This window comes from Felis catus, chromosome C1, assembly GCF_018350175.1.
Source record: "Felis catus isolate Fca126 chromosome C1, F.catus_Fca126_mat1.0, whole genome shotgun sequence".
Classification (NCBI taxonomy): Eukaryota; Metazoa; Chordata; class Mammalia; order Carnivora; family Felidae; genus Felis; species Felis catus.
Window position 1 is genome coordinate 11,118,685 of NC_058375.1, and position 24,974 is coordinate 11,143,658.

Below are 24,974 nucleotides of genomic sequence, written 5' to 3' on the forward strand. Positions count from 1 at the left end.
TCCCGTGGCAGCGATGGCCACGTGCACGTCTCCACGTGCCGTGCCACCAAGAATGGAAGTACAGGTTGGGCACCACATAAGGCAGCAGGTGGGACCCCCGGCAGGGGCCGTGGCCACCAGGAGGAAGGGTGCTGTCTCCTGATCCCATGAAGACCTTGGGTGGACCGGGCCGGGGTGGTCCTGCTTTCGTCCAACCACCTCTCCTTAGAGTCCTTCTGGTACCTCAAATTCAACACGTCTGACACCGAGCTTGTAGCTCCTGCCTCCTCACCTGCCCTTACACCACCCTCACCTGTCTTCTCTGTCTGACAATGGGGCCACCATTCCACCCCTAAGAGGAGATTTTTCTCTCTCTCTCTTTTTCTTATCCCCATGTCTTCCTTCTCCCACCCTAGTTTAGAACATCGGCCCTAAAGACCTGGACGTCCGTGGGCTCCCAGCCTCTAACTCTCAGGAAGGGATTCAGCCGCCAGGAGACATCCGGCAACGTCCGGAGACATTTCGGTTGTCACGCCCAGGACGGGGGGTGGCGCTCCTGGCGTCCTGCAGTGCCCAGAACAGCCCCCACAGCAGAGAATTTGTCTAGCCCAGCCTAGCCACAGTGCTGCCATCAGGGAACCTGCTAGCTCCTCCGCCTCTAATTCGCCTCAGCTATTTTTCTGAAAAGACAAAAGGAGCAAAACAAGAAAACACTCCTCGTCGAGGCAGTTAGTTCACTGCTCCATCGGCAACTGAAGCAGCAGTGACACGGATGCTAGGGTCCCACTGACTCGAGCCCAAGGCCCGGCTCAGCTGTTTGCCAGCCTTGCAGCACTCGGCAGCCGCACATCTCGGGGCCCGGCTGCCTCCCCTGTCACACGGGGTGACGATCCGGTGACACAGTGCGGTGATACACTGATTGCTTGAGAGAGGGCCGGGCACACGGGACCTACTCTGTACACGTCAGTGACGTTTCGAGCCAGTTCACACATTGTGGCTACCGTTCCGGACCGGCCACCACTCGACCCCAGCCTTCCCCCCAGCTCCACCTTCTGCTTCCCTGCTGGCGGCGTCCGAGCAGCCCAGTTAAGCTCAGCGCCCTCGAGGGCTGTGCACTCCCTTCCCCGACCCTCCACCCGCCTTCACCCCCACATTAGTTTCCTATGGCTGCTGTAACAAATACCACCAACACAGCACCTCAACACGGCACGTGTGTGTTCTCGCGCAGCCTGAAGCCTAAAGCCTGAAATCGGCTTCCCTGGGCTCGAGTCAGGGTGTCAGAGGGACCGGGTCCTTCCGAAGGCTCTAGGAAAGGACCCATTTCTTTGCCTTTCCTCCATCTTCAGAGCCAGCAGTGAAGCATCTACCGGTCTCTGCCCCTGTCCCATCGCCCGTCCTCTGGTCTTCCCGTGTGATTTTATTGGGTCCACCCAGTAGTCCAGGATAATCCACCCCCCCCATCTCAAGATCCTTGATGACATCTGCCAAGTTCCTCCTGCCCCGTAAGGAAGCATTCACAGGCTCCCAGAGATGGGGACCCGGTTGTCTTTGAGGGCCGTCAGCACGTAGCCTGCCATTTCCACATCATCCATTCAGAAATGCCCTCCCCGCCAACTCTGAATGCTGCCTACCCAGCAGTGCCCACACCCGGTGGCTCCTTGGCCCGGTAGCCTCCTGTGATCACTCTGGGTGAATGATCTCCCCTCCTCTGAGGCTCTCACACTCCCCCGCTCTGTCAGTAGTCACTTAGATGTCAGCTGGAGCCGCGGCATGTTTCCTATCAGGCAGTCAGACCCCGTCTCTCAGGCTGAACCTTGACGAATGGCTTCGTAGCATCCCCCACCCTCGGCTCGGGGCTTTGCACCCAGTGGACACAGTCAGTAGGTGCTCTGCGGATGGGTTTTACTTTCCACCTTCAACAAGAAACTCGATTTGAGCCCAGCCAAGACTGGCCAACCATTTTTAAACCACACATCGGACGGAGACCCCGGTCTTCCTGGTGGGAGGACAGCGTTGCCCTCATCCACCTGTGCGCAAGCTCTGTTACTACGTTATTCAGAAAGCAGAGGAGGCGAAATGAATTCATACTTCCCTTTGCTTCTTTTTTCAAGGATTGTCTCTGTATCTGGAATATCTTCTGATACATTACAAGAAAATTACAAACCAAAGCCAGGAACTTCAGGTAATAGTTTAACTTTGAAAGTTCATTTCAGCTCCTCCTTGGCATCTATGTAGCACTGTGCACTGTTTTTTCTCTGTTAACCAGTCAGTCCACCTTCCCCAAGAGGTGACATGGTATCTCCATTTGACACAAAAAGATTCAGACAGGGTGGCTAAGATCTCCCAGGAGGTCAAGGGCAAGGACAGGATGCGTGTTTCCTTCTGTCAGAGTTATCAGAAAGATTTAAATGCCGTCGCATCTTGGGGCACCCGGGTGGCTCAGTTGGTTAAGCATCCAAGTCTTTTTTTTTTTTTTTTTTAACGTTCATTTATTATTGAGAGACAGACACAGGGCATGAGCAGGGGAGGGGTAGACAGAGGGGGAAACACAGAATCTGAAGTAGGCCCCAGGCTCCGAGCCGTCAGCACAGAGCCCGACGTGGGGCTCGATCTCACAGACTGCGAGATCGTGACCTGAGCCGAAGTCGGTCGCCCAACCGACTGAGCCACCCAGGCGCCCCAAGCATCCAACTCTTGATTGCAGCTCAGGTCACGATCTCACGGTTGGTGGGATGGAACCCGCTTGGGATTCGTTCACTCATTCTCTCTCTCTCTCTCTCTCTTTCGAAATTAATTAAATTTTTTTTTTAATTAAGAGATAAATACCACCACATGTTGAAAATTGTGCTTATTGAATGCAGTGGAACAACACGACTAGCAACAGTACAGGGAGACAAATTAGCAACAGTTGCGTAATGTGAACATTTGAGAGGCAGTTGATGGTTAGGGATCGGACCACTCTAGTAGCTACTGACATACAATGCTGTGTAATGAACACCCGCAGAACTTCAGTGGCATTCCACAATTACTGTTCGTGGCTCACGTGTCTAGGGTCAGCTGCTAGGTGGGTGCACCAGTCTTGGACGGGCTTGCCCAAGTATCTGGGTGTTGGCTGGCCCTTGAGGCTGGCCTCAGCTGGAACACCTCTACTCTCCTCCATCTGTCTGTCATCCTCCATCAGGCTAGCCTGGGAACGTTCCCATGGCGATGCAGAAGTACAAGGGAAAGCAGCCCGATCGTAGAATGCTTTTCAGTTCTCTGCCGGGATACGTCTGCTAACATCCCTTTGGCCAAAGCAGGTCACATGGCTGAATTCAGTGTCAGGGCAGGATATGGGTGGGCACTGCAAGGCACATGGCCAGAGGGGTGCCTGGCTGGCTCCGTCGGGTAAGCATCTGACTTCAGGTCAGGTCATGATTTCATGATTCGTGAGTTCGAGCCCCCATCGGGCTCTGGGCAGACAGCTCAGAGCCTGAAGCCTGCTTCAGATTCTGTGTCTCCCTCTCTCTCTGCCCTCCCCCACTTGCCCTTTGTCTGTCTCTCTCTGTCTCTCAAACATAAATATTTAAAAAATAAATTAAAAAAGGTACATAGCCAAAGACATATGGATAGAGGGAAGGGAAGGTATTGCAACCATTGCAATCAACCCCACAGACCATCTAGTCCAGGGGTCCACAAACTTTATCTAAAGCAAAGGGCCAGGTGGTAAATAGTTTAGGCCATAAAGTCTCTGTCACACCTACTTAACTCTGCTGCTGTAAAGGCAGCCATAGACAGTATGTAAATGAATGAGCACGATGGGCATGGCTCTGTTCCCATAAAACTTTATTTATAAACATTGGGAGGGGACCAGATTTGGCCTGTAGATAGTACTTTGTCAGTCCATGATCTAGTCCATTCTCCTTATTTTATAGGTCTGGACATGAAGCCTCAGAGGCTAGGTGACTGTTTCAGTGTCATACAGCTAGCTGACGGAAGAGTGAAGACAAAACTTCAGGCCTTCTGACCCTAACTAACTGCTTTTTCTCTTCCACTCAGCTAATAATAACTAATAATTCTAGCTGCCATTTACTAAGCACCTACTATGTGCTAAGCACTGTGTTAAAAGCTTTCCATCACAATCTCCCTTAATCTTTCTTTCTTAATTTTTTAGTTTATTTATTTTTGAGAGAGAGAGAGACAGAGACAGTGAGAGAGAGAGGGAGACACAGAATCGGAAGCAGGCTCCAGGCTCTGAGCTGTCAGCACAGAGCCCGACGCGGGGCTCGAACTCACAAACTGTGAGATCATGACCTGAGCCAAAGTCGGACACTTAACTGACTGAGCCACCCAGGCACCCCACGATCTCCCTTAATCTTTACTCTAAGAGGTAGATATTATTACTAACCTCATTTTCTAAATGGAGAAGCACCTAGAAGGAACCAGAGCTGAGATTCTACCCAGATCCAGAGTCTGAGTTCTTAACCGCTGTACTCAACTGCCTCACTACTGGCAACTAGGCTAAGCATTAGGAAAGTTTTGTGTAAACCTTTGTCCTGTCCCCCAGCGGCAAAGAACTTATAAAAAGAAAACAAGTTGAAATGACTCCTTTAATTAGTCTGGTCTCCCTCCCCCCCTCCCCGCCCCCCATCAGCTTCAGTTTCCTTTTCCTCTCGTTTCAGATCAAGATCCACAGCTCTCAGGAAGCTCAGCAAGAGAAGCTGCAGGAGCATCTGGCAGAGAAGGAGAAGCTGAATGAGGATAGGCTCCAGCAAGAGGAGAAGCTGAGAGACCGAATCAAGCAGCTGTTGGAAGAGAAGGAGGTAAGGCGGTCCCGGTCATCGTCTCTACTCCTGGGAAGTGACGGAGTGGCCTTTTCCGAGGGCATGTTCTTAGAGGGCGAAATCTCAACAACTCCTTGTTCAGTGCTCTGGAACTAAATTAATTAAATGAGTGAGTAATGTTGGAGGAATTGACATGAAGCTTGAGGTCTAAACCTCACAGCGAAGTTGGCTTGAAACATCGAGGTTACTGAAACTCCTGGAAACGGTAGCTTCTTTGCTTAGCTATCGCAGTTGATTTAACAAGTTCAGGTCACCGTTACAGGTCCTGGTTTGTAAGAGATGGACCGCTTCTAAGGGCGTGCGGGACCGACTTCATATTATTTCCGTCTTCCGCTCTCATGTACATATCATAGGAAACAAATGGACAAAATGGCTACTTACTTTTCTAAAACCCAAGCCAGCTAGGAGATACTTTACAGCAGCACCTCTCAAACTTAAAGGTGCCCCCGAAGCACCTGGGGAGGCTTTAAAACGTAGATTCTGACTCGGCAGGTCTGGGGCAGAAAGTGGCATTCTGCACTTCTTTTTTTTTTAATTTTTTTTTTTCAGCGTTTATTTATTTTTGGGACAGAGAGAGAGAGAGAGAGAGAGCATGAACGGGGGAGGGGCAGAGAGAGAGGGAGACACAGGATCGGAAACAGGCTCCAGGCTCCGAGCCATCAGCCCAGAGCCTGACGCGGGGCTCGAACTCCCGGACCGCGAGATCGTGACCTGGCTGAAGTCGGACGCTTAGCCGACTGCGCCACCCAGGCGCCCCAACATTCTGCACTTCTAACAAGCTCCCAGCTGGTGCTGAGAGCACAGGTCTTTAGACTACCTTTTCAGCAGCAAAGTCTTAGAGGAAGGTTTTCCCAGAGTTGCCCGATAAGAACCAACTGGACACGTGTTAAAAATACAGATTCTCGGGCCCCAGCCCAGACCCACTAAATCAGAATCTCTGGAGAAGTCCAGGAACCTGCATTTAATGAGTCGGTTCTCATCTTTGGCCTATATTCAGCCCTTTTTGATGTTCAGGGACGGCCATGAATCTACTTCACTGCCATCATCCTAGATCAGTGGCTCTTGACTTTGGCTGTGCTCTTGTCAGTTAGATGAAGAAGTGCCAGCGCTTTGCACCTCTCCCCCACCCCCATCCCCAGGCTCTGATCTAATTGAGGCGAGGGTGTGGCTCATGCACTCGGATTTCACAGTGCTCCTGGGTGGTTCCAGAATGCAGCCGTGGGTGATCACCACCACGGGCGGCCCCTGCCTGCTCCCACCCACCTCGAGACAGCCGCCCCAGATCTGCTGGACCCCAGCTCTTCCCCCCGAGGCAGATTGCATCTGCCTTCCAGCTCGGACCATCCCTCTCTGTCACACGTCAGCTCTGCAGACCTCTCTGCCTCGTTAAGCCTCTGATTCATGCCCGGTTATTTCAAGAAATCTCTCTCCTCCTTCTACCTCTTTTTTTGTTTGCCCCTTTCTCTGCCTTTCTGCCTTTTATGAAAAAAAAAAAAAAAAAAAAAAGGACTAGAAAGACTAAAAAGGGAAGAACCATCTGACCGAAATTGTACGTAAGGCAGTATTAATAGCCTTAAATCCAGATGAGTCCATTTCGAAGGTCAATTAGACGTAGAAAAAGCCAGTGTGTCATTCGAGAGAGAGGAAAATAAAACCAGAAAGAGCTGGAACTCTGCAAAAGCCTCACAGAGCTCTCCCCCTGCTTCCTCGCTCCTCCCCGATTACCCTCTCCCTTTCCAAATGTCTTATTTCACTTTTAATTTGGGGTTGACTTTTTCCACTGTGGGTATACGATATTTCCGCCCTACCGTGTTCAACACCAACTTGGGTACCAGCCTCCCCGACGCTCATTTATAACCTCAGTCCTGATGCAGACAGGGTTTCAAGGGCTGGCTTCAAACCCCCTTTAAACAGAACAAACCTCGGCACACACCAGCCCACGAGGAGCAGAGAGCACGGTCGGGTGCCTGCCCAGACAGCACCCTTGCTCATGGTCATTACTATCCTGCTGAGGGTCATCATTCCCCAGACACTTAGTCGATCTCCCTGACCCAAGGGACTCATCTGAAAGTCCTGTTGCAGACTTAACTCCAGGGGTCCCAATTTTATTTTTTTTTTTAATTTTTTTTTCAATGTTTTTATTTATTTTTGGGACAGAGAGAGACAGAGCATGAACGGGGGAGGGGCAGAGAGAGAGGGAGACACAGAATCGGAAACAGGCTCCAGGCTCCGAGCCATCAGCCCAGAGCCTGACGCGGGGCTCGAACTCCCGGACCGCGAGATCATGACCTGGCTGAAGTCGGACGCTTAACCGACTGCGCCACCCAGGCGCCCCAGGGGTCCCAATTTTAAATGAACCTTCTCCACACCATACGACCCCATCACCCCCACCCTTTCTCGAAATACGTGTGTCAGAATTCATTAGTTGAACTCCTTCTCACACATCCTGACTTGTTGAGGATACTCTTTCACTAGTAAGAAATTCTAGGTTCTTTCATCGAGCTAATACTTTTTTATCACGAACGGTTAACAACACGTAGGTAACAACATGTAACAACATACAACCATTTGCTCACACAAATGGTTTAGATTGGGGTCAGCGAACTTTTTGCAGGAAGAGCCAGATAGTACATATTTTCAGTTTTGCAGGTCACACTGTTCTATCGTGACTGCTTAGGTCTGCTGTCATAGTGCGGGAGAAGTCTTAGGCCATCTACAAACAGGGAGCAAGGAGGTATGCCAATAAAACTTTATTCACAAAGCACAGACAGCAGGCCAGATTTGGCTAGTGGGCCCTAGTTTGCCAACCCCAGGTTTGAAACACAGGCTCTCGAGTCAAATGGATCCGGGTTCGAATCCCTGTTCCTGTGATTTACTAGTAAATTTGGCAGATTCCTCAATCTCTCTGTTTCCCCTTCTGCAAAGTGAAGATCACAGAAGAACTAACCGACCGACCCTCGACCGACCCTTATTAATGAACGGTGACCACATGCCAAGCCGTTCACGTTCAGCCTCTTGTCTGCCCCTCACGCTCGCCCAATGCAGGAAGCACCGTTTCTGTCCCCGTTGTACAGATAGCGAGACGGGGGCTTCTCTTGCTTCTTAACCTGCCCAAGGTCACGCACCCAGGAAGGACTGACCTGGGACTCTGATCTCGGCCTGCTCTAGATCCCCTGCTCCCAGGTGCCCACAGTCTCCCCCCCCCCGTGGGGTCATTGTAGCAGTAAAGAGCGAACCCGGGCAGTGGCTGGCACAGAGTCCAGATTCCTGCCATGGTAACTGTGTCTGTTAAAACAACAGTCATTGACTTTCAGGCTTTGGAGGAAAGCATCGCTCAAGAGAAAAACAGAGCAAAAGAAGCATTAGGAGAAGAACAGAAGAGGGTCCAAGAGCTGGAGAATCGCCTAACCCGCCAGAAGAAGGTAAGCAGCTGGGGGAGACAGTCCGCCTGAGCCCCGTCAAGATCCTGCTCCCAGGAAGGACCGACCTCGGGCTCTGATCTGAGCCTGCCTGCTCTGGGTCCCTTGCTCCTAGCTGCCCCGTCTCCCCCGTGGGATTGTGGTGAGCAGCAAAAAGCTACCCTTGCAGTTCCTGGCACAGAGTCCAGATTCCTGCCGTGATAACTGTGTCTATCAAACAGTGGCCGTTGGATTTCAGGTGTGGGAGGAAAGCATCGCTCAAGAGAAAAACAGAGGGAAGGAAGCATTAGAAGATGAACAGAAAAGAGTCCAAGAGCTGGAGAGTCGCTTAACCTGCCAGAAGGAGGTATGGAGCGGGCGGGGGTGGGGGGTGGGGGGGAAGCGGGCTCCAGCCCGAACCTGGCTTGAGGGCCACGTGGCAGTGAGTTCCGAACCACAGGTGATGGGGGTAGAGCGTGACAGAGCTTTCCTACAGCGATCAGTCCTTGGGAGGGCTCTGTACCCCGGGACGCTTGGGAGCTCGGGGAGAGAGCTCTGGAGTTGTGACCTTGACAGCCAGTCAGAAAAATTGTAAACAGCACAAAGTACAGTCACAGAGAGGACTGGGGAGACAAGTTGGGGCTGGTGACCTGAACATCTTCGGCCTAGAGATTATGTCCCAAAGCATAGATGTGGAGAAGGTACAGAGTCCCGGGACTTCAGGGCTGTGTCAGTCCTCCAACGACATCCGAAAATCATCCAGCCTTCAGCTCCACCATCAAGGAATTTCCGACAGGCCAGGCAGTCCGTCCCAGGGGTGGTGCCTTCGGCTGGCAGAAAATTCTTCCTTTTGGCTAAGTGCCTCAAACTCATTCTCCCGGAAGAGCGTCACTGGCTCCTGTAAGACCTGTCCCCCTCCTCGTCCACATAATAACCTTTCAGCTGCTTGGAAATAGAGGCACCTGCTCCTCTCCAGACCCGAATGCCCTTGTGTCTCCTTATGTGCATCCCAGGGTTGGAGTCTGGCCTTGGTCCCCTCCCCTGACCTGTCCTGTTGTCCAGAAGTCACAGATTGGCTGCTCACTGGCTGGAAAGGGCGTGTGGACATGTTAACGTTTGGCCCCAGAGTGTTTTATTTTGAATTCATAAAATATACTTAAAAATCCAGATTTCCAGGCACCCGGGTGGCTCAGTGGGTTACGCGTCGAACTCTTGATCTCAGCTCAGGGCATGATCTCGTGGTTCATGAGACTGACAGTGCGGAGCCTGCTTGGGATTCTCTCTCTCCCTCCCTCTGCGCCCCATTCCCACCCGTGTGCATGCCCTTTCTCTCCCTCAAAAATAAACAAACGGTTTTAAAAATCCAGATTTCCTTCCTCTCCTGAAAAGTCAGCCGACCTGGCCCCATTTCCACTTGGTGGAACTGGACGGGAGCTCAGCCAAGTGGCAGTGATTTCCCACAGCCCTCACCACACCCTGTTGCGGTAAACGCAGCCCACTTTAGTGCCGGTACCTGTCTGGCCTCAGTAGATGTCTGAGTTTGCAACCCATGGGCTGTTTTCTTCCCCAACCGGACCCAGTTCTCTGGCCGTGGTGGCCCAGGCCAGGACTCTGCTCCCTCCTTGAAGACGTCATACCTGTACTGACGTTCCCACGCCAGCTTTGGGGCAAGCGCCGTTACATTGTCGACACGGGTTTATCTTGGGGTCACCCTTGGACCGCGAGGTCTCTTTCACGCACTGCTCTCGTCACCTCTTCAGTCGTGAAGCAGCACAGAGGCCTTGCAGCCAGGCGAGACACAGGTTCCAACCCCGGCTGGACGACTTGCCACAGAGGTCTCAGTACCTCCCTTCTTTTAAACGGTGGCCGTGAGGCGTTGGCGGTCACGTGCAGCGAAGTGTTGGACCCAGAATTGCTGCTCAGTAAATGTCGCCGTGGTCACCACTTGTGTATCTTGTCCAGGCACTTCTTCCCCATCAAGCCCCTCCCTACCCCCACTCCTCAGAGGAAAGTCCTCGCCCACCCGCCGCGGGCAGCATAAGATCAATCTGATCTGATCCGAGGAGGGAAGATGTTTATGTCCCAGGTCTCCGGCACAGCCGTGCTCTGCTGCCCCAGGTAAACAGTGTCACTGAGGCCTGGCCCTGAGTTATCTCTCCGGGGACGGTGACAAGGAGCAGAAACTCCTGAGGGTTCACTGGGGCCAAATGCCACCAAGAGGTCAACGGCTCAGCTCAAGAGCCCGGAGAAGGCCCTTGAATTTAGAGATTTTGAGGTCATAGGGGACTTCAGGAGAGAGATTTAAGGAAGCGCGATGAGGTCAGCCTCACAGCGGGGAGGAGCCTCACCCCAGGCCCAGGCAAACGTCGTCGGCCCACCTCTCCTGACGGAACCTCTCGGCAGTTTCTCTCTTTCTTTTCTTTTTTTTTTCTCTGGGGTTTCTTGACGCAGATTCTGAGATAAAAGTCCCAGACACAGACCCCAACCAACCTCAAACTGGTATTTGATTTTTCTTTTTATTAGACCTGCTGCCGCACTTCCAGATGCATCTTTAAGGACAACAGAATGCTAGTGCATGATGGGGGTTTTGAGGTTACCGCTCGAGGTTAACTCCCGTTACCTGCCCAGGACCTTGGGAGCAAAGCGGCTGAGGGGGACAGAGCCCATGTGTGTGAGTCACGCGAGGGACGATCTTCTTCTCCTTCAAAGGAGCTGCTGGGAGGAAGGTCGGTCCTGAGTGTAGTTGTGAGATCAGAGGCCGTGGAGCCGACTCGAAGTCCCTGGGAAGTGGCCTCGAGTCTCTTTCACAAATTACAGGAAAATGTCTTACCGGAATCCCACCTCACATGTTCAAAATCCATGATGTTACTGCTTTTCTGCTTCATTTAGGTGCTATGGGAACAGCTGAGCGTTGGGATTTCTTAAACGGCTTTTCACTGCACAATATATAGCATTTCAGCCATGTTACGGCTTAAAAACGCCACGCAGGCTGACCTGGGACCCTGACCGCTGGTTATATAACGGAAACCGGGTTCCGAGTTCCGGACGTCTTGCAGCCAAGCTGATGCTTATGACTCAACCCCGTTGAAAGTTGAGGTGCCGTTTCTGGCAGTGACTGGAAACAGGGGCCTCGCCACTAATCCGTATCTTTGTGATTTGCATGAGGCCATTTAACTGAATAGCTTAGCAGCAAATAACTTCCTAAATAAAATTCCGCGAGCACGAGCGCCTAACCCCACTCTCTTCCCTCCGTCCTCTTAGAGCGTCACTTGTGAGGTTCACCCCCGCCCGCCCCTTCCAGAAATTGGTCTGTTGTGGCTCATGAAGGTGGGACACTGCCCTCATCCTGAGGCCTGATTCTCTTTAAGAGATTTATTTCAGTGATAGGAAATCCATTATTAATGAGCTTCTCCTTCTTATCGGAGAGACTGCCTGGCACAGGGACGAGAGCTCAGACTCCAAAATAAGACGGGGGCGCCTGGGTGGCTCCGTTAGTTACATGTCTGACCTCTTGGTTTCGGCTCAGGTCATGATCTCCTGGTTTCGCGGGTTCAAGCCCCACGTCAGGCTCTGCCTGGAGCCTGCTTGGGCTTCTCCGTCTCTTCTCTCTCTCCCCCTCCCCACTTGCGCTGTCTCTGTCTCCGTCTCCCTCAAAATAAAGAAGCTTAAAAAATAATTTTTTTTTTTAATTAAAAAAAGACCTGTTCACTTGCCCCTCACCGAGGGCCTCTGTGCACGCGCAGGGCACTTTTCCTCTGCACAGGGCTCAACCCCTGACCTCACCACCCACAGACTGCATGACCCCTGGGCCTTCACCGTCTGTTCCTCAGTTTCCTCATCTATAAAATGGGACCACTGACTCCTCCACCCGGGAGAGGGTTCGCTGGATGTGAAGTGCCAGCCACGCGCCCTGGCACGTGATGCCAACCCAGAGTTTTAGCTACTATCACCATTAGCATAATGAGCAGTGTCCCCCCCCCCCCCCCGCCCTGACCCCGAACATGCAGGCGACCAAAAAGGCTGGTCGTTGATTTTCAGGTTTTGGAGAGCAGCGTGGCCTACGAGAAAAGGAAAGCAAGGGAAGCGATAGAGGCAGAAAAGAGAAAAGTTCAAGATCTGGAGAACCACTTGACCCAACAGAAGGAGGTATGAGAAGCAGAGAGAGGAGTGGGGCCGTCCAGACCCCTGCGGAAGGAGCCCCGAAGCCAGGCGCGAGGCCGCGATTCCGCGCCCGGACGTAGAGTCTGGCAGGAAAGTGGGCAGGCACTGGGCAGCACGCGGCCGAAGTCACACGCAACTTAACTAGCCGTGTGACCCGGGGCAGGTCACTTAGCCTCCTGTGCCTCAGTTGTCTCCTCTGTAAAATGGGAGTCGTAACAGTCCCTGCCTCTCAGGGCCAAGCGGATTGATGTATACAGAGTACCTGGAACCGCGCCTTGCGTGTAGACACTCGGCTCCCCAGGGCAGAGAGACGCGCTCCGGGAGAGAACCCTTGGTCTGGAGTCTGGGTCAGTCCCTCCGCCAGCACCTTCCTCCTCCTCATTCAGAGGTGTTCGTGACACGGCCCAGCGTGGCTCCTGGCTCTGGTCTCCCGGCTTCATAGAGACCATAGCTTTTGTGGAGACCCCGGCAGTGCGGAGTAAGACGGCGTGGACACGCTCACGTGGCAGTCACACAAATAAGTACCAGGGTCTGGGATGGATGAGAAGAAGCGTACCCGCAGGGAGAGAGTGACAGTGATTCGGGCAGGCCCGAGTGCCATGCCCGGGGAGAGCCGGAGGCATCCGCCAGCCCGGGCCTGGGCCCAGCAGCCACGCCTACCTGGAGCCACCACTGAAGGCCGGCCCACGGCTGAGAGGGGGGGTGTCACTCAGGTTAGCCCAGACACCCACACCGTCCTCCGGCCCCCCGAGAAATCAACGAAGGGCTCTCAGGAGCTGGAGGCCAGGGAGAGGCGACCTGTAGTGACAGCTCCACGAGCTGGGCTCTGGGACACGGGCACGGGCACTAGACATGTGCCGGCTCCCTGGAAGTTCCAGAAACAGGGCTAATGACTCCATGGATTGTTTAATCCTGTCACGTTCATCCGTCCACAAATATTTCCTGAGCGCCTGGCACGTGCCAGGCCCCGTGGGGCATTGGGGACACGGCTGAGCACGAGACGGACCAGGGCCGTGCCGTCCCAGAGCCTCCACACTAGGCTGGAGGGACAGACACCACATAAGTGCACAGGGTAACCGCAGAGCCCCAGGCCTGGGGGAGGATCAAACAGGCGGGCTAGAGGTGACCGCAGGCGGGGGGGGGGGGGGGCTCTCTGAGGGGTGACGTGAGTGAGAGCTGGAGGGGTGACGGAGCACGAAGGGAACATCCGGGGGGAGAAAGTGCCACTGGCTACAGTGGCCCAACTGCAGAGGACGGGGACGTGGCTTCGCCAGGGGGACGGGGGCAGCGCCGTGACGAAGGGAGCAAAGCTGGAACGAGACGGAAGCCAAATGAGGGGCCGGGGAAGGCAGCCACACGGGGGAAGGCAGCAGCGCTTGGGAGGCTACAAGTGTCGATTCTGGTCCATGTCCCCAGCCCTGCCCTACCAGGCTGTGTGACCCTGGGCAAGCACCTTGCCCTCTCTGTGCAGCCCTCTGTAACGTGGCTGTAGAGACAGAACCACCGTAGCGATTTGTTGTGCGGAGTCGTTGTGTTCGTTATGAGCCGCCTACCCGGGTGAGGTCAGAGTCCAGAGTGGGGTGGGGAGGGTGGTTTGTCCCACTTGGGGGGTGGGGGGAGGGCAGACAGTCGAGCAGAGACCTCGGCAGCAGGACCCTGTCGGCCCAGGCAGGAAGTGAGGTCAAACTGTTGTCAGCTGCTGTGCCCGGAGGGTCCCGTATTCAAGTGGGCCGGGGGTGGGGTCTCGAAGCTCGGGGACCCTGCGGTGGCGGGACGGTGGCCTCTGTGCCAGACTAGCAGCGAGCATACAAGCAGGTCTGTGCCTCTGGGCGGGCTGGGGTTTTAATCAGGAGGACGCGGAAGGCAGGCTCCGGAAGCCGGGTGGCAGGACGGGTAGGTCGGCACCCAGGTGCCTAAGCGTGCGCCCCCGCTCCCCGGTGGCATGATGTCTGCGCGCTGCCCGTCCTCTTCCAGTCCCCGTGTGCTCACGGGTCAAATGTGGGTGACCGGGCAGGTGCCATCTGGGGGGTTGCGGATGAGATAGCGCACGGTGGCCGGCACTCACGTTGCCGGCCTTTCGAGAGGAGTCGGCATCGTCGTCATTATCTTCAACGGTGGCGAGCCGGGCAGCGCGTAATCCCACGGGGCGTGCGGAAGGGGGCTGGCAGCCTCTTACGACTGGCGGGGCGGGGGCCGGACCGTCTTAAGCAGACTTGGCAGTGGGAAAATGCCAAGCTCGTGCCGGGAGGTGAGTCAGAGCCCAGGTGGGGTGGGAGGCCCGGGCAGGGCAGGGCAGGGCAGGGCAGGGCGGAGGGAGGCCGCGGACACCTCAGGGCCGTCGGGAAGACGGTCTTCTCCAGGGCCACGCGTCCCCGGAGCCTCGTCCCAGCCCCAGCAGTCGTCTTCCCTGTTCCGATTTCCGATCCATTTTCTTTTTGCCAAATAACGTACATTCGCTCAACAAAATGTGGAAGATACAGACCAGCGGGAAGAGGGAAATGTAAATTGCCATAATCTCAATCCCCCAAAATAACCGCTATTTACATTTCAGTATGTATCGCTTCAGGGCTTTGTGCATATATGCATAAATTCAAAATATTTTTTGGTGAACTTTGTGTTTGTACGGGAGCACAACGGCAAGAATCCCAAGCAGCAAATAAGAGTTTTCCAACCCCCCTGCACCGCGTACCTCCTGGGCTGGTGTAGGCGAGGCTGAGCCTCAGTCCCCTCCCCGTCACCGGACCTGGGGGCTATATGTTCTCTGTTCCAAACGGTCCTGCACATCCATCTGTGGACCCAAGCCTTTGAAGGCCAGAGACTGAAGCCACAGGCATCAGGCCTGCTGGGACAGGAGGCGCCCCTCCCCTCCCCCAACTCAGGCTCTCCTGCCCCATCTCCCGAGAAGCCAGGTACTTCCCAACAAGGGCCCACACTGATGCCAACACAGGCCGGTGCAGTTGGTGGCCCAGCTCCAAATGCCTGGACCCGACCACTCACCAGCGCGTCACTTCCTGAACACAGCCCAGAAATCCTGAGTGATGAACAACCCTCTCCGTTATGCGGTGACTGACCAGACACGACCTCCAGGGTCTCGCCGTGGCGGGCGTGCCAAGACTCGCATCCCTCTCTCCGATGGGCCGCGAGCATCCTGTTCCTTGAGCCCTCGCTCCCAAACCCTGACTCACTGATCTCCGTGATTAGCAATCCTGGCTTCCCTCAAGGTTCCGTTGTCCCTCCTTTCTCGGGTACGCTCCCTCAAACCGGTTGTCTCTGACTTCCAGATCTCAGAGAGCAGCATCGCCTACGAGAAACACAAAGCAAAAGAGGCCATAGAGAAGGAAAAGAAAAAGGTGCAAGATCTGGAGAACCGAATAACCAAGCAGAAGGAGGTAAGAGTCTCGGAGAGGAGCAGACACGGAGGAGCCCAGCACGGTTAAGAGCAGGGATCTGGAGGCAGGAAGGCTGGGTTCAGATCTTACCTCCGCCACTTGCTGGCTGTGCAGCCTGAGGCAAGTTTCTTACCATCTCTGTGCCTGTGTTTCCCCACCTAGGAGATCCAGGTGATGCCAATAGATCAGCCTCATCGACTTGTGAGGCTTGATCGCTAACAAGCACACCCGCACATAAAAAAGCACGCAGCACTCAGTGGATGTTCTGTGTGTTAGCTGCTTTTATTATTTTTTGTTATTATTATTATGAGTCCGCATCTAGGAAGTGGAGGGGCAGAACCAAACCCAGGACTGTCTGACTCCAGAACCCTGCATTGTCCCCTCCTCTCCCTCCTATCCTGTGCGTGGGCTCAGCTGCCTGGGGCCAAAGAGGGGATGTCAGGAGATGGGTGCCTAAATTGCCAACCACCTCGACAGCGATGTCTCCACCGGAACTTGTCATCGTGATTATCACGAACTTCCCAGTCAAACTGCATTCACGATTATCCCTGGGAGCAGCAGACACAGTGGGAGCACAGGCTTTTGCACAGGACCCCATCTTAGGCACCTCCTAGCTGTAGGACATAATTCACTCCTCCTGGGTCCCAACAGTACAAGGGACACACACACACACACACACGAGTTAATATCGCAGAATTCAAGGCAAGGGATTAAACACACAACCTCACCGTAGGGGGTTAAATTTAAATGCAGGTAAATACCATTTCAAAGGATTTTGAAGACCGGATGGGACTAAAAATGCCTTGGAGTCCATTCACATCACTCTTCTGATCATTTTTTTCGAAGAAAGTTTCCCCAACATTAGCACGCATAGGATCACTTGGGGTGGTTTTCAATGCCCATTCCCTGGGCCTCACCCCCTGGAAGAGAGAGATTTGCAATCACTGTCTATAGGGTGGACTCACCAATCCCAAGGGGACTGGACGAGCCGCCCAAGTGATGTGCTGTGCTTGGAACAACACTACTCTAGAGCAGTGAGTGTCATCTGGATTAGCATCCGTCCCGGGCACTGCTTTTTTTTTTTTTTTTTTTTAAGTTTACTTGTTTATTTTGAGAGAGAGAGGGAGCGAGCATGAGCGGGGGAGGGGCAGAGAGAGGGAGGTGGAAGAGAGAGAATCCCAAGCAGGCTCCACACCGTGGGCACAAGGCCCAATGTGAGGCTCAGTCCCACGAAGCGAGACGTCATGACCTCAGCCAAAATCAAGCGTCGGATGCTTAACCAACTGAGCCACCCGGGTGCCCTGAGAAATTAACATTTTTCAAGTAGATTCGTCAGGACATCAAATGGATCAGGAAGGAGGTGGATGCTAAAAACAAAAAAAATGTGGATCAGTGAAATTGATGAACCGTCACAGGATTTACTGTAGCAATTACAGTGGAAGGGAAGACGCAGGTGGCTGTACAGCTGTCTAGATGACAATGGTCCGAATCAAAACCACAATGAGATACCACCTCACACCTATCGGAAGGGCTAACATTAACAACTCAGGCAACAACAGATGTTGGCAAGGACGCGGAGAGAGAGGATCTCTTTTGCCTTGTTGGTGGCAATGCAAGCTGGTGCGGCTACTCTGGAAAACAGTATGGAGGTTCCTCAAAAAACTAAAAATAGAACTGCCCTACGACCCAGCAATGGCACTATTAGGCATTTATCCACGGGATACAGGTGTGCTGTTTCGAAGGGACACATGCACCCCCCATGTTTATAGCAGCACTATCAACAATAGCCAAAGTATGGAAGGAGCCCAAATGTCCATTGACAGATGAATGGATGAAGATGTGGTATATATACACAATGGAGTATTACTTGGCAATCAAAAAGAATGAAATCTTGCCATTTGCAGCTACGTGGATGGAACTGGAGGGTATTATGCTAAGTGAAATTAGTCAGAAAAAGACAAATATATGGCTTCACTCACACGAGGACTTTAAGAGACAAAACAGACGAACATAAGGGAAGGGAACAAAAATAATATAAAAACAGGGAGGGGGACAGAACATGAGACTCTTTTTTTAAAAAAATTTTTTTTGAACGTTTATTTATTTTTGAGACAGAGACAGAGCATGAACGGGGGAGGGTCAGAGAGAGAGGGAGACACAGAATCAGAAGCAGCCTCCAGGCTCTGAGCTGTCAGCACAGAACCTGATGCGGGGCTCGAACCCACGGACAGCGAGATCATGACCTGAGCCGAAGTCAGATGCTTAACCGACTGAGCCACCCAGGTGCCCATAAGAGACTCTTAAATATGGAGAAGAAACAGAGGATTGCTGGAGGGGGTGTGGGAAGGGGGATGGGCTAACTGGGTAAGGGGCACTAAGGAATCTACTCCTGAAATCATTGTTGCACTATAGGCTCGCTAACTTGGATATAAATTTAAAATAAAATAAAATGAAACGAAACGAAACAAAACAAAACAAAATAAAATAAAATAAATATTTCAAAGCACAGCCAAAAAAAAAAAAAAGAAAGAAAGAAAATGGGCCGATTGTTCATGGATATTGGGCCATTCTTGGTACTCGACCCTGAGAGGATCTCTCCTAAGGATCATCACACAGCGTATCCAACAACATCCTCAACAACCTTAGAACGACAGTGTCATCAGAGGGTTGAGGTCTCGCGACAGCCCGCAAGTTACCCTGGTGGCATCACACCAGACACAGAGAATCGGGACCCCCCCTCCCCAGGAAGTCGCCATTTACCAGGAAAGACCAGGGAAGTACAAGGTCAAAGAACCACCCAGACACAGAGTTGTTTATTCCCATGCTGTTACACTCGTCTACACAGAAGAACAAGGGAACGATTGAGGTTCGCCGAAGCGGGCATAAGAGAAAGAGGAGAGAAGAGAGAAGAAACGTCAATCCAGACCCGTGCGGACGGTGGACTTTGTTCCTGTCCTCGAGGAAGCGGCCGAGCTGCCAGCAAGGAGCAGAGACGCCGGGCACTGTCCTCTGCCCTGGGGCGGCTTCGTGGCTCATCAAAGAACCCGTTGGCTTGCTGTGGATTCACCGGGACAGCCGGGGGGTCTTGCCGTGAGCTATAGGTGACAGGCTGCTCTGTGGGGCATGCCTGCCAGTGTCCTCAGCGAGCACCTTCTTCGGCCAGGTCTGCACCTTGTCCGCCCCGGGATTTCTCAACGGTGACAGCGATGGTAAGGCCCCCAGACAGAATCGGCTGGAGTTCAGTGGCGACACGAAGGGACTGGAGCAACTCCCCAGCGAGGCTCCCACGAGTCACACGGTGAAAAAAGGGCTTTTCCTGTTGTTTTTAAATCCGTTTCCTTTCCCAGTGATAAAAGGAGCAACTATTTGCTCTAAAAATTTTGAAGAAAATTTAAAACTACCCATGAGTCCACTGAACGCACTTACCATTAGTGACATTTTGATAGGATTCCTTCCAGACCTTCTACGTGCTGATCATTATTATAGACCTCGACACCCAGCAGTTCGTTACAAAGTGACTTACCCTGTTAACACTGTGTACGCTGATCTGAATGCTTTTTTTTTTTTTAACTTAATACATTACAAAAAGGTCTCTAGGTCATGGAACATTCTTCCAATACCTGCCTTGGACGGGTAACCTGGGTTTGCACTCCGTTGGATGGACCCCAGTTTATTTACCTCCCCCGCCTCCCCCACCCAGCGGTTGGGCACTGGGGCTGTTTGCGTTTTCACCGGATTAAAAACAGCGCTTGGGGGCGCCTGGGTGGCTCAGTCGGTTAAGCGGCCAACTTCGGCTCAGGTCACGATCTCGCGGTCTGTGAGTTCGAGCCCCGCATCGGGCTCTGTGCTGACAGCTCAGAGCCTGGAGCCTGTTTCCGATTCTGTGTCTCCCTCTCTCTGACCCTCCCCCATTCATGCTCTGTCTCTCTCTGTCTCAAAAATAAATAAATGTTAAAAAAAAAAAAAAAAAAAAAAAACAGCGCTTGGCTGAACATCCCTACGCATCGGTCCTTGTGCAGGTGTGAGGCGACGTCCTTAGGACAGATTCCCGAAAATGGAATCACTGGGTCACGGCGGGTAAACGTTTTCAGCCTTTTGATGTACGTTCCCAGTGACCTTCCAAGAAGGTCATGCCAGTTCGCACTGCCACCAACAGTCTGACAATGCCCGGCGCCACACCTCAAGAATGTATTTTAGGTTGGATCAAACAATGCTTGTGAAAAGGCTGCACGTGCACGGTGTGATTGCAACTATGCCTGTGACGTTCTGGAAAAGGCAGAAGTATGGAGACAGCGAAAGGACCAGGGGTCGGCGGAGGGGAGGGGTGAATGGGTGCAGCACAGAGGACTTTTAGGGCAGCGAAACTACCGCGTGTGATAACGTAATGGTGGATTCGTGTCCTCATACGTTTGGTCAGACGCGCGGAGGGTACGGCAGGGAGTGAACCCTAGAGTAGACTATGGGCTTTGGGTGACCATGAGGTGTCAATGCCAGTTCATCAGAACAAAGGTACCAGCTGGTTCGGGGTGTGGATGATGGGGGCAGGGGTGTGGATGATGGGGGTGGGGCCTCCAGCGGGGGATGAGAGCACACGTAAGAGGGCTCTGCGTTTTCCTCTTGATTTTGCTGTGAACCTAAAACTCTTTTTTTTTTTAAATATAATTTATTGTCAAATTGCCTAACATGCGGTGTGTACCGTGTGCTCTTGGTGTTGGGGGTAGATTCCCGTGGTTCATCGCTTACATACAACACCCAGTGCCCACCCCAGCAAGTGCCCTCTTCAATGCCCATCACCCATATTCTCCTCTTTATTTTTTTTTTAATTTTTAATGTTTGTTTATTTTTGAGAGAGAGGGAGACAGGGTGTGAGCGGCAGGGGCAGAGACAGAGGGAGACACAGAATCCGAAGCAGGCTCCAGGCTGTCAGCACAGAGCCCGACGCGGGGCTCGAACTCACGGACTATGAGATCATGACTTGAGCTGGTCAGACACTTAACCGACTGAGCCACCCAGGTGCCCCAGATTTTCCCCTCTTTCAAAATAAAGTCAAGTAGGAGCGCCTGGGTGGCTCAGTCAGTTGAGTGTCCAGCTCTTGATTTCAGCTCAAGTCTTGATCTCACGGTTCGTGGGTTCGAGCCCCACGTCGGGCTCTGCGCTGACAGCACGGAGCCTGCTCGGGACTGACTCACTCACTCTCTCTCTCTCTCTCTCTCTCTCTCTCTCTCTCTCAAAATAAGTAAATAAACTTACAAAAAATAAAGTCAAGTAAATGAACAAAGTTTGTGAAGCCCCCACCACAGGACCTGTCACAAAGCTCACATTCCACGAGGTTGAGGAGGGACTCAGGGAGGAGAGTGGGATTGGACAGTCCGGGGCTGGAAGAGCGGGTTCCAGGAAGAGGAACGGGGCGATTAGAGTCCACCTTGCCAGAGCCCAGAGCAAAGAGGGGAGGGCCTCCCTCCAAAGCCAGGGAGGAGGGTGCTGGAGGCAGACCCTGTGGCAAAGGGCTGAAGGAGCTCGGCCCATTTATCCCGGAAAATAAATTTAGACAGAGACATGACATCCCTCCTCAAATATTTAAAGGGCCGCCTCGTAAAATAGAAGTAAAACTTACTCAGTGCGCTCCCGGTGGCAGAACGAGAACACCTCCTCTCTGGAAGCAAGGGGAGGGGGGCGGCTAGGGTAAACGCTTATTCCTGAATTTCTGTTGATTTGCTGTTTGCCGTTTGTCCAGGAAATAGACTTGAAAGTGCAAAAAGAAGATGTTTTAAATAATAAGTTGAATGACGCGCTGGCCATGATAGAAGAGATTCAGAAAACCAAGAGGGCCGAGAGCCTGAAAGCTGAGAGCCTCAGCATGAAATTAAACGAAACGTTAGCCGAACTGGAAACGGCCAGGACAAAAATGGTGAGCTGGTGCCTTCCAGGGACGGGAGACTCTTTCCCTCAGTGAACGATCACGTTACCGGGAGAACGCATGATTTAGACCGGGGGCTCTCAGCCTGGGCACTGCTGCTGTTCCAGGTTGGATAACCCCGTCCTGTGTGCGGCTGTCCTGTTCATCACGGGCTGCTTAACATCGCCCCTGGTCTCTACCTGCTAGATGTCAGTGGCATCCTTCCCCCGGTTGTGGCAACCCAAAATGTCTTCAGACTTTGCCCGATGTCCTTTGGGGGGGTGGGGGGCAAAATCACCCTCTATTGAGAAGCAGTGGTCTAGTCTGAAAGGTAAACAGAGGCTACGATGGCCTCTCTCCAGGCGTTGTAAGATGTAACGCAGGGTCCTTACAGCACCTGGCTGAAGGACTGAGCAGCCCCAGAACCTAGTGATCAATGACTATTCCACAGACTTGAAGATGATGTTTTAAAATTTTAGCTCGGCATTCAAGGCCCTCCATTCTCGGGGCTCGATATTTCACTCATTTGTCATTCGTACACGCAACCAACAGGTCTGTGGGCAAGGAGGTAATAGAGGCTTCATCGGGCAGAAGCGCCCCAAAAGTGAATTTGAGAGGGACTAGAGTAGGAGAGGCCAGCTCAGGCCGGGGCACACAGTGGCCATTACAGAGCCTGGGCTCATAAGGACCTGCGCACAGGAGCAGGCCAGAAGGAGTTCCGACAAGAGAAATGGCAGGACTCGATAACTGATGGACGGGACATGAGCACCAAGGAGAGGAGGGTGCTGATGGAGACAGCCTGGGCTGTCAGGGCACCCAGGGCAACGATGGCATATGGGTGACATGTTGATGGGAACATGGAGGTCACGGTGGCTCTTGTGGGGCAGGGTCTCTGCTGCAGAGAAGATGAAGAATTCAGACTTAGGCGCAGGTGGGGTCTCAACGTTCGACAGTGCCCCAGACTTTTGGCGGTCCAATAGATGGGGGGGGGAAGCAAGAGAGCCAAGAAACGTGTGGTCGGAGAAGCAGGAGGGGGCGAGGAATGAGGCACTGAAGACGGAGGGGCAGGGCGGCCACGGGAAGGGGTCCGATTCCCCCCTTGGTGACGATTGGTAGCTTTTGCTTTTAAGAACTACGAATGCCTTGGCCTTTTCTTACAACGTTGCCCATTCGTTAATTCAACCAACATGTACCGAGCAGGGATCCAGGCTGGGGGTCCGTCGGTAACTAAGGCGAGTTTCTGCTCCCCCGGACCTTCCATTCTCGCGGGAACGGGAAAGAAACGAGATCGTGCAGATCACGGAAAATGAAAGAGGATGACGGACTAGAGAGCTGTCTCGGGCTTCTCCTTTAGACAGGCAGTCAGGAAGGGCCTCTCCGAGGAGGCGCCATCGGAGCTGAGACCTGACGCGCGCGAGAAGGAGTCAGCCATGCGAGGAGCTGGGGGAGGAGGGTACCATGCAGAACGGACAGCCCAGGCAAAGGCCCCGAGGTGGGTCTGAGTCCCGTGCCTGTGGGTGCCAAGGGGGGCATCTCGCTCTCGTCGTCAGTGGCGTCACGCCCGGCTCCCAGGAGCACACGGACCCCCTGTTCCCCCAGATCGTGATGGAGGAGCGGCTGCAGCACACAGTGAAGGCCCTCCGGGACGAACAGGAAGCACAGAAACACGGATTTGAAACCGAAGTCGTGGAATACAAGGAGCAAATCAGACAGCACTCCCAGACGATCGTGAGCCTGGAAGAAAGGCTGCAAACAGTGACCGCGCGCCACAGAAAGATAGAAGGAGAGATTGCAACTCTGAAGGACAATGACCCAGGTCGGTCCAAAGAAATGCCGAGCAGGCGTTAGCGTTCGGGACAGGGCCTGGTCACCCTGCGGGTCCCCAGAGGCTGATGGGTAGGAGAAGGCTGCCCCTCGCTCATTTACTGTCTGCAGGTGCCCTTTGCTTCCCGTTACACCGCAAGGTTGGGGCCCTCGAGGCCCACGTCAGACAGAAGTCACGGCAATGCGAAGGGACGTCCTTTGTGCCGAGCCAGTGAGCCGGTGGGGACGCACAGGCTGCCGAGGGTATCAGAGCAGCATGACAGAGGGTGTCCTTTCCGCATGAAAACATCCCGCGCGGGGGCCTTTCAAAGGCTTCTCTCTGCCCTCAGCAATTTGCGACTTTGTCTAATGGACTTTCGTCGCCAGCCAGTGTTGGTCTCTTAAAAAATAAACCCAAAAGGGGCTGACAAAAGAACTCAGAGCCGTGAGCACTTACTCACCCCAAATGACCCAGGCAACGCAATACATTGCAAAGACGCTGAGCTCTCGGGGGGAGAGTTCTGGAACTGGAGGCCTCGGACCAGGGTTTCTCGACCCCGGCTCCAGTGACATTTGGAACTGGCTAGGCCTTTGTCGCGGGGGCCGTCCCGCGCACTGTGGGCGTCAAGCAGTGTCCCTGGCCTCCACCCCCGGCACGTCAGCAGCACCCCCCACCCCAGTGGGACTACCAGAACCATCTCCGGACGTTGCCAAGTGTCCCCGGCGGAGGGGGGGGCGGGGACACGCTCGCCCCTGATTGAGAACCATGGTCTTGGTTGTCAACGGAATTCCTGCCCTGACAGGTGACCCAGGGTGAACAGGGCACTGTGACAAGGGCATGAAGCAGGACTCAGTTTCCCAATCCAGTTCCAGGTCAGAGGGAGGACGGTTAAGCTGGGACCCCAAGAATGACTACTTCCTTGTGACCCCACGTTTAGCGCAGTCCCCGCCATAAAGCAGACATTCCATGAGCCCCTGGTGATTGAAAGTGAGGGGGTGAGCGTGTGACTGAGGGTGAGGAGTAAGTGGGAGGCGAGGACAGGACAAGACCTGTCTGGGAGGAGAGGAGGGATAGGGAGGAGGCGCGGCCCAGGGCTTCGGGCTCTGGCTGTCACCGGCTTAGCCGAGTGGCCACCGGCAGGTCCTGTCACTCCTGTGCCCGTTTTCCCATCTGAAAATGAGTAGCCGGGAAGATTTCGTGCGCTCGCTCATACGTGGCGGGTGGGTGGGAGCCAGCCGGCGCCACAGAACACATGTGGGGCTTTTTAGGCAGAGAGGGCGGCGGGGTGGGGAGGGCTGCTAAGCTGGAAAAGACGCAGGTGTTCGAGGACAGCGATGACCCTTGCGTGTCCCCCTGATTCAGCCCAGGAGGAGGTGATGCAGCAAGAGCCCCCCGCGGCGCCTCCGACGGAGACCAGTGTCACAGACGACGTGGGTGACACCTTGATGTGAGTACCTGAGGGGTGTGTGCACACGAGGCCGGAGACCCCTGCTTCTGGCCATGTCCTCAGAGCCTGAGAAGAGG

At 53.6% G+C, this 24,974-nt stretch overlaps 1 protein-coding gene across 16 annotated transcripts in view; it reads left to right on the plus strand.

Moving 5' to 3' along the window:
- Nucleotides 1–24,974, plus strand: part of FHAD1 (forkhead associated phosphopeptide binding domain 1) — a 122,661-nt gene that overhangs the window by 73,196 nt on the left and 24,491 nt on the right. For 15 of the 16 annotated variants that reach the window (XM_045035121.1, XM_023258154.2, XM_045035124.1 and 12 more), the window contains 9 exons: nucleotides 2,091–2,161; nucleotides 4,641–4,781; nucleotides 8,117–8,224; nucleotides 8,460–8,567; nucleotides 12,239–12,346; nucleotides 15,643–15,750; nucleotides 21,485–21,658; nucleotides 23,246–23,462; nucleotides 24,813–24,897. In XM_045035121.1, coding sequence (XP_044891056.1) covers nucleotides 2,091–2,161; nucleotides 4,641–4,781; nucleotides 8,117–8,224; nucleotides 8,460–8,567; nucleotides 12,239–12,346; nucleotides 15,643–15,750; nucleotides 21,485–21,658; nucleotides 23,246–23,462; nucleotides 24,813–24,897 — 1,120 coding nt within the window. The remainder of the gene's footprint in view (nucleotides 1–2,090; nucleotides 2,162–4,640; nucleotides 4,782–8,116; nucleotides 8,225–8,459; nucleotides 8,568–12,238; nucleotides 12,347–15,642; nucleotides 15,751–21,484; nucleotides 21,659–23,245; nucleotides 23,463–24,812; nucleotides 24,898–24,974) is intronic. The other variant, XR_006583931.1, reaches the window with a different exon arrangement.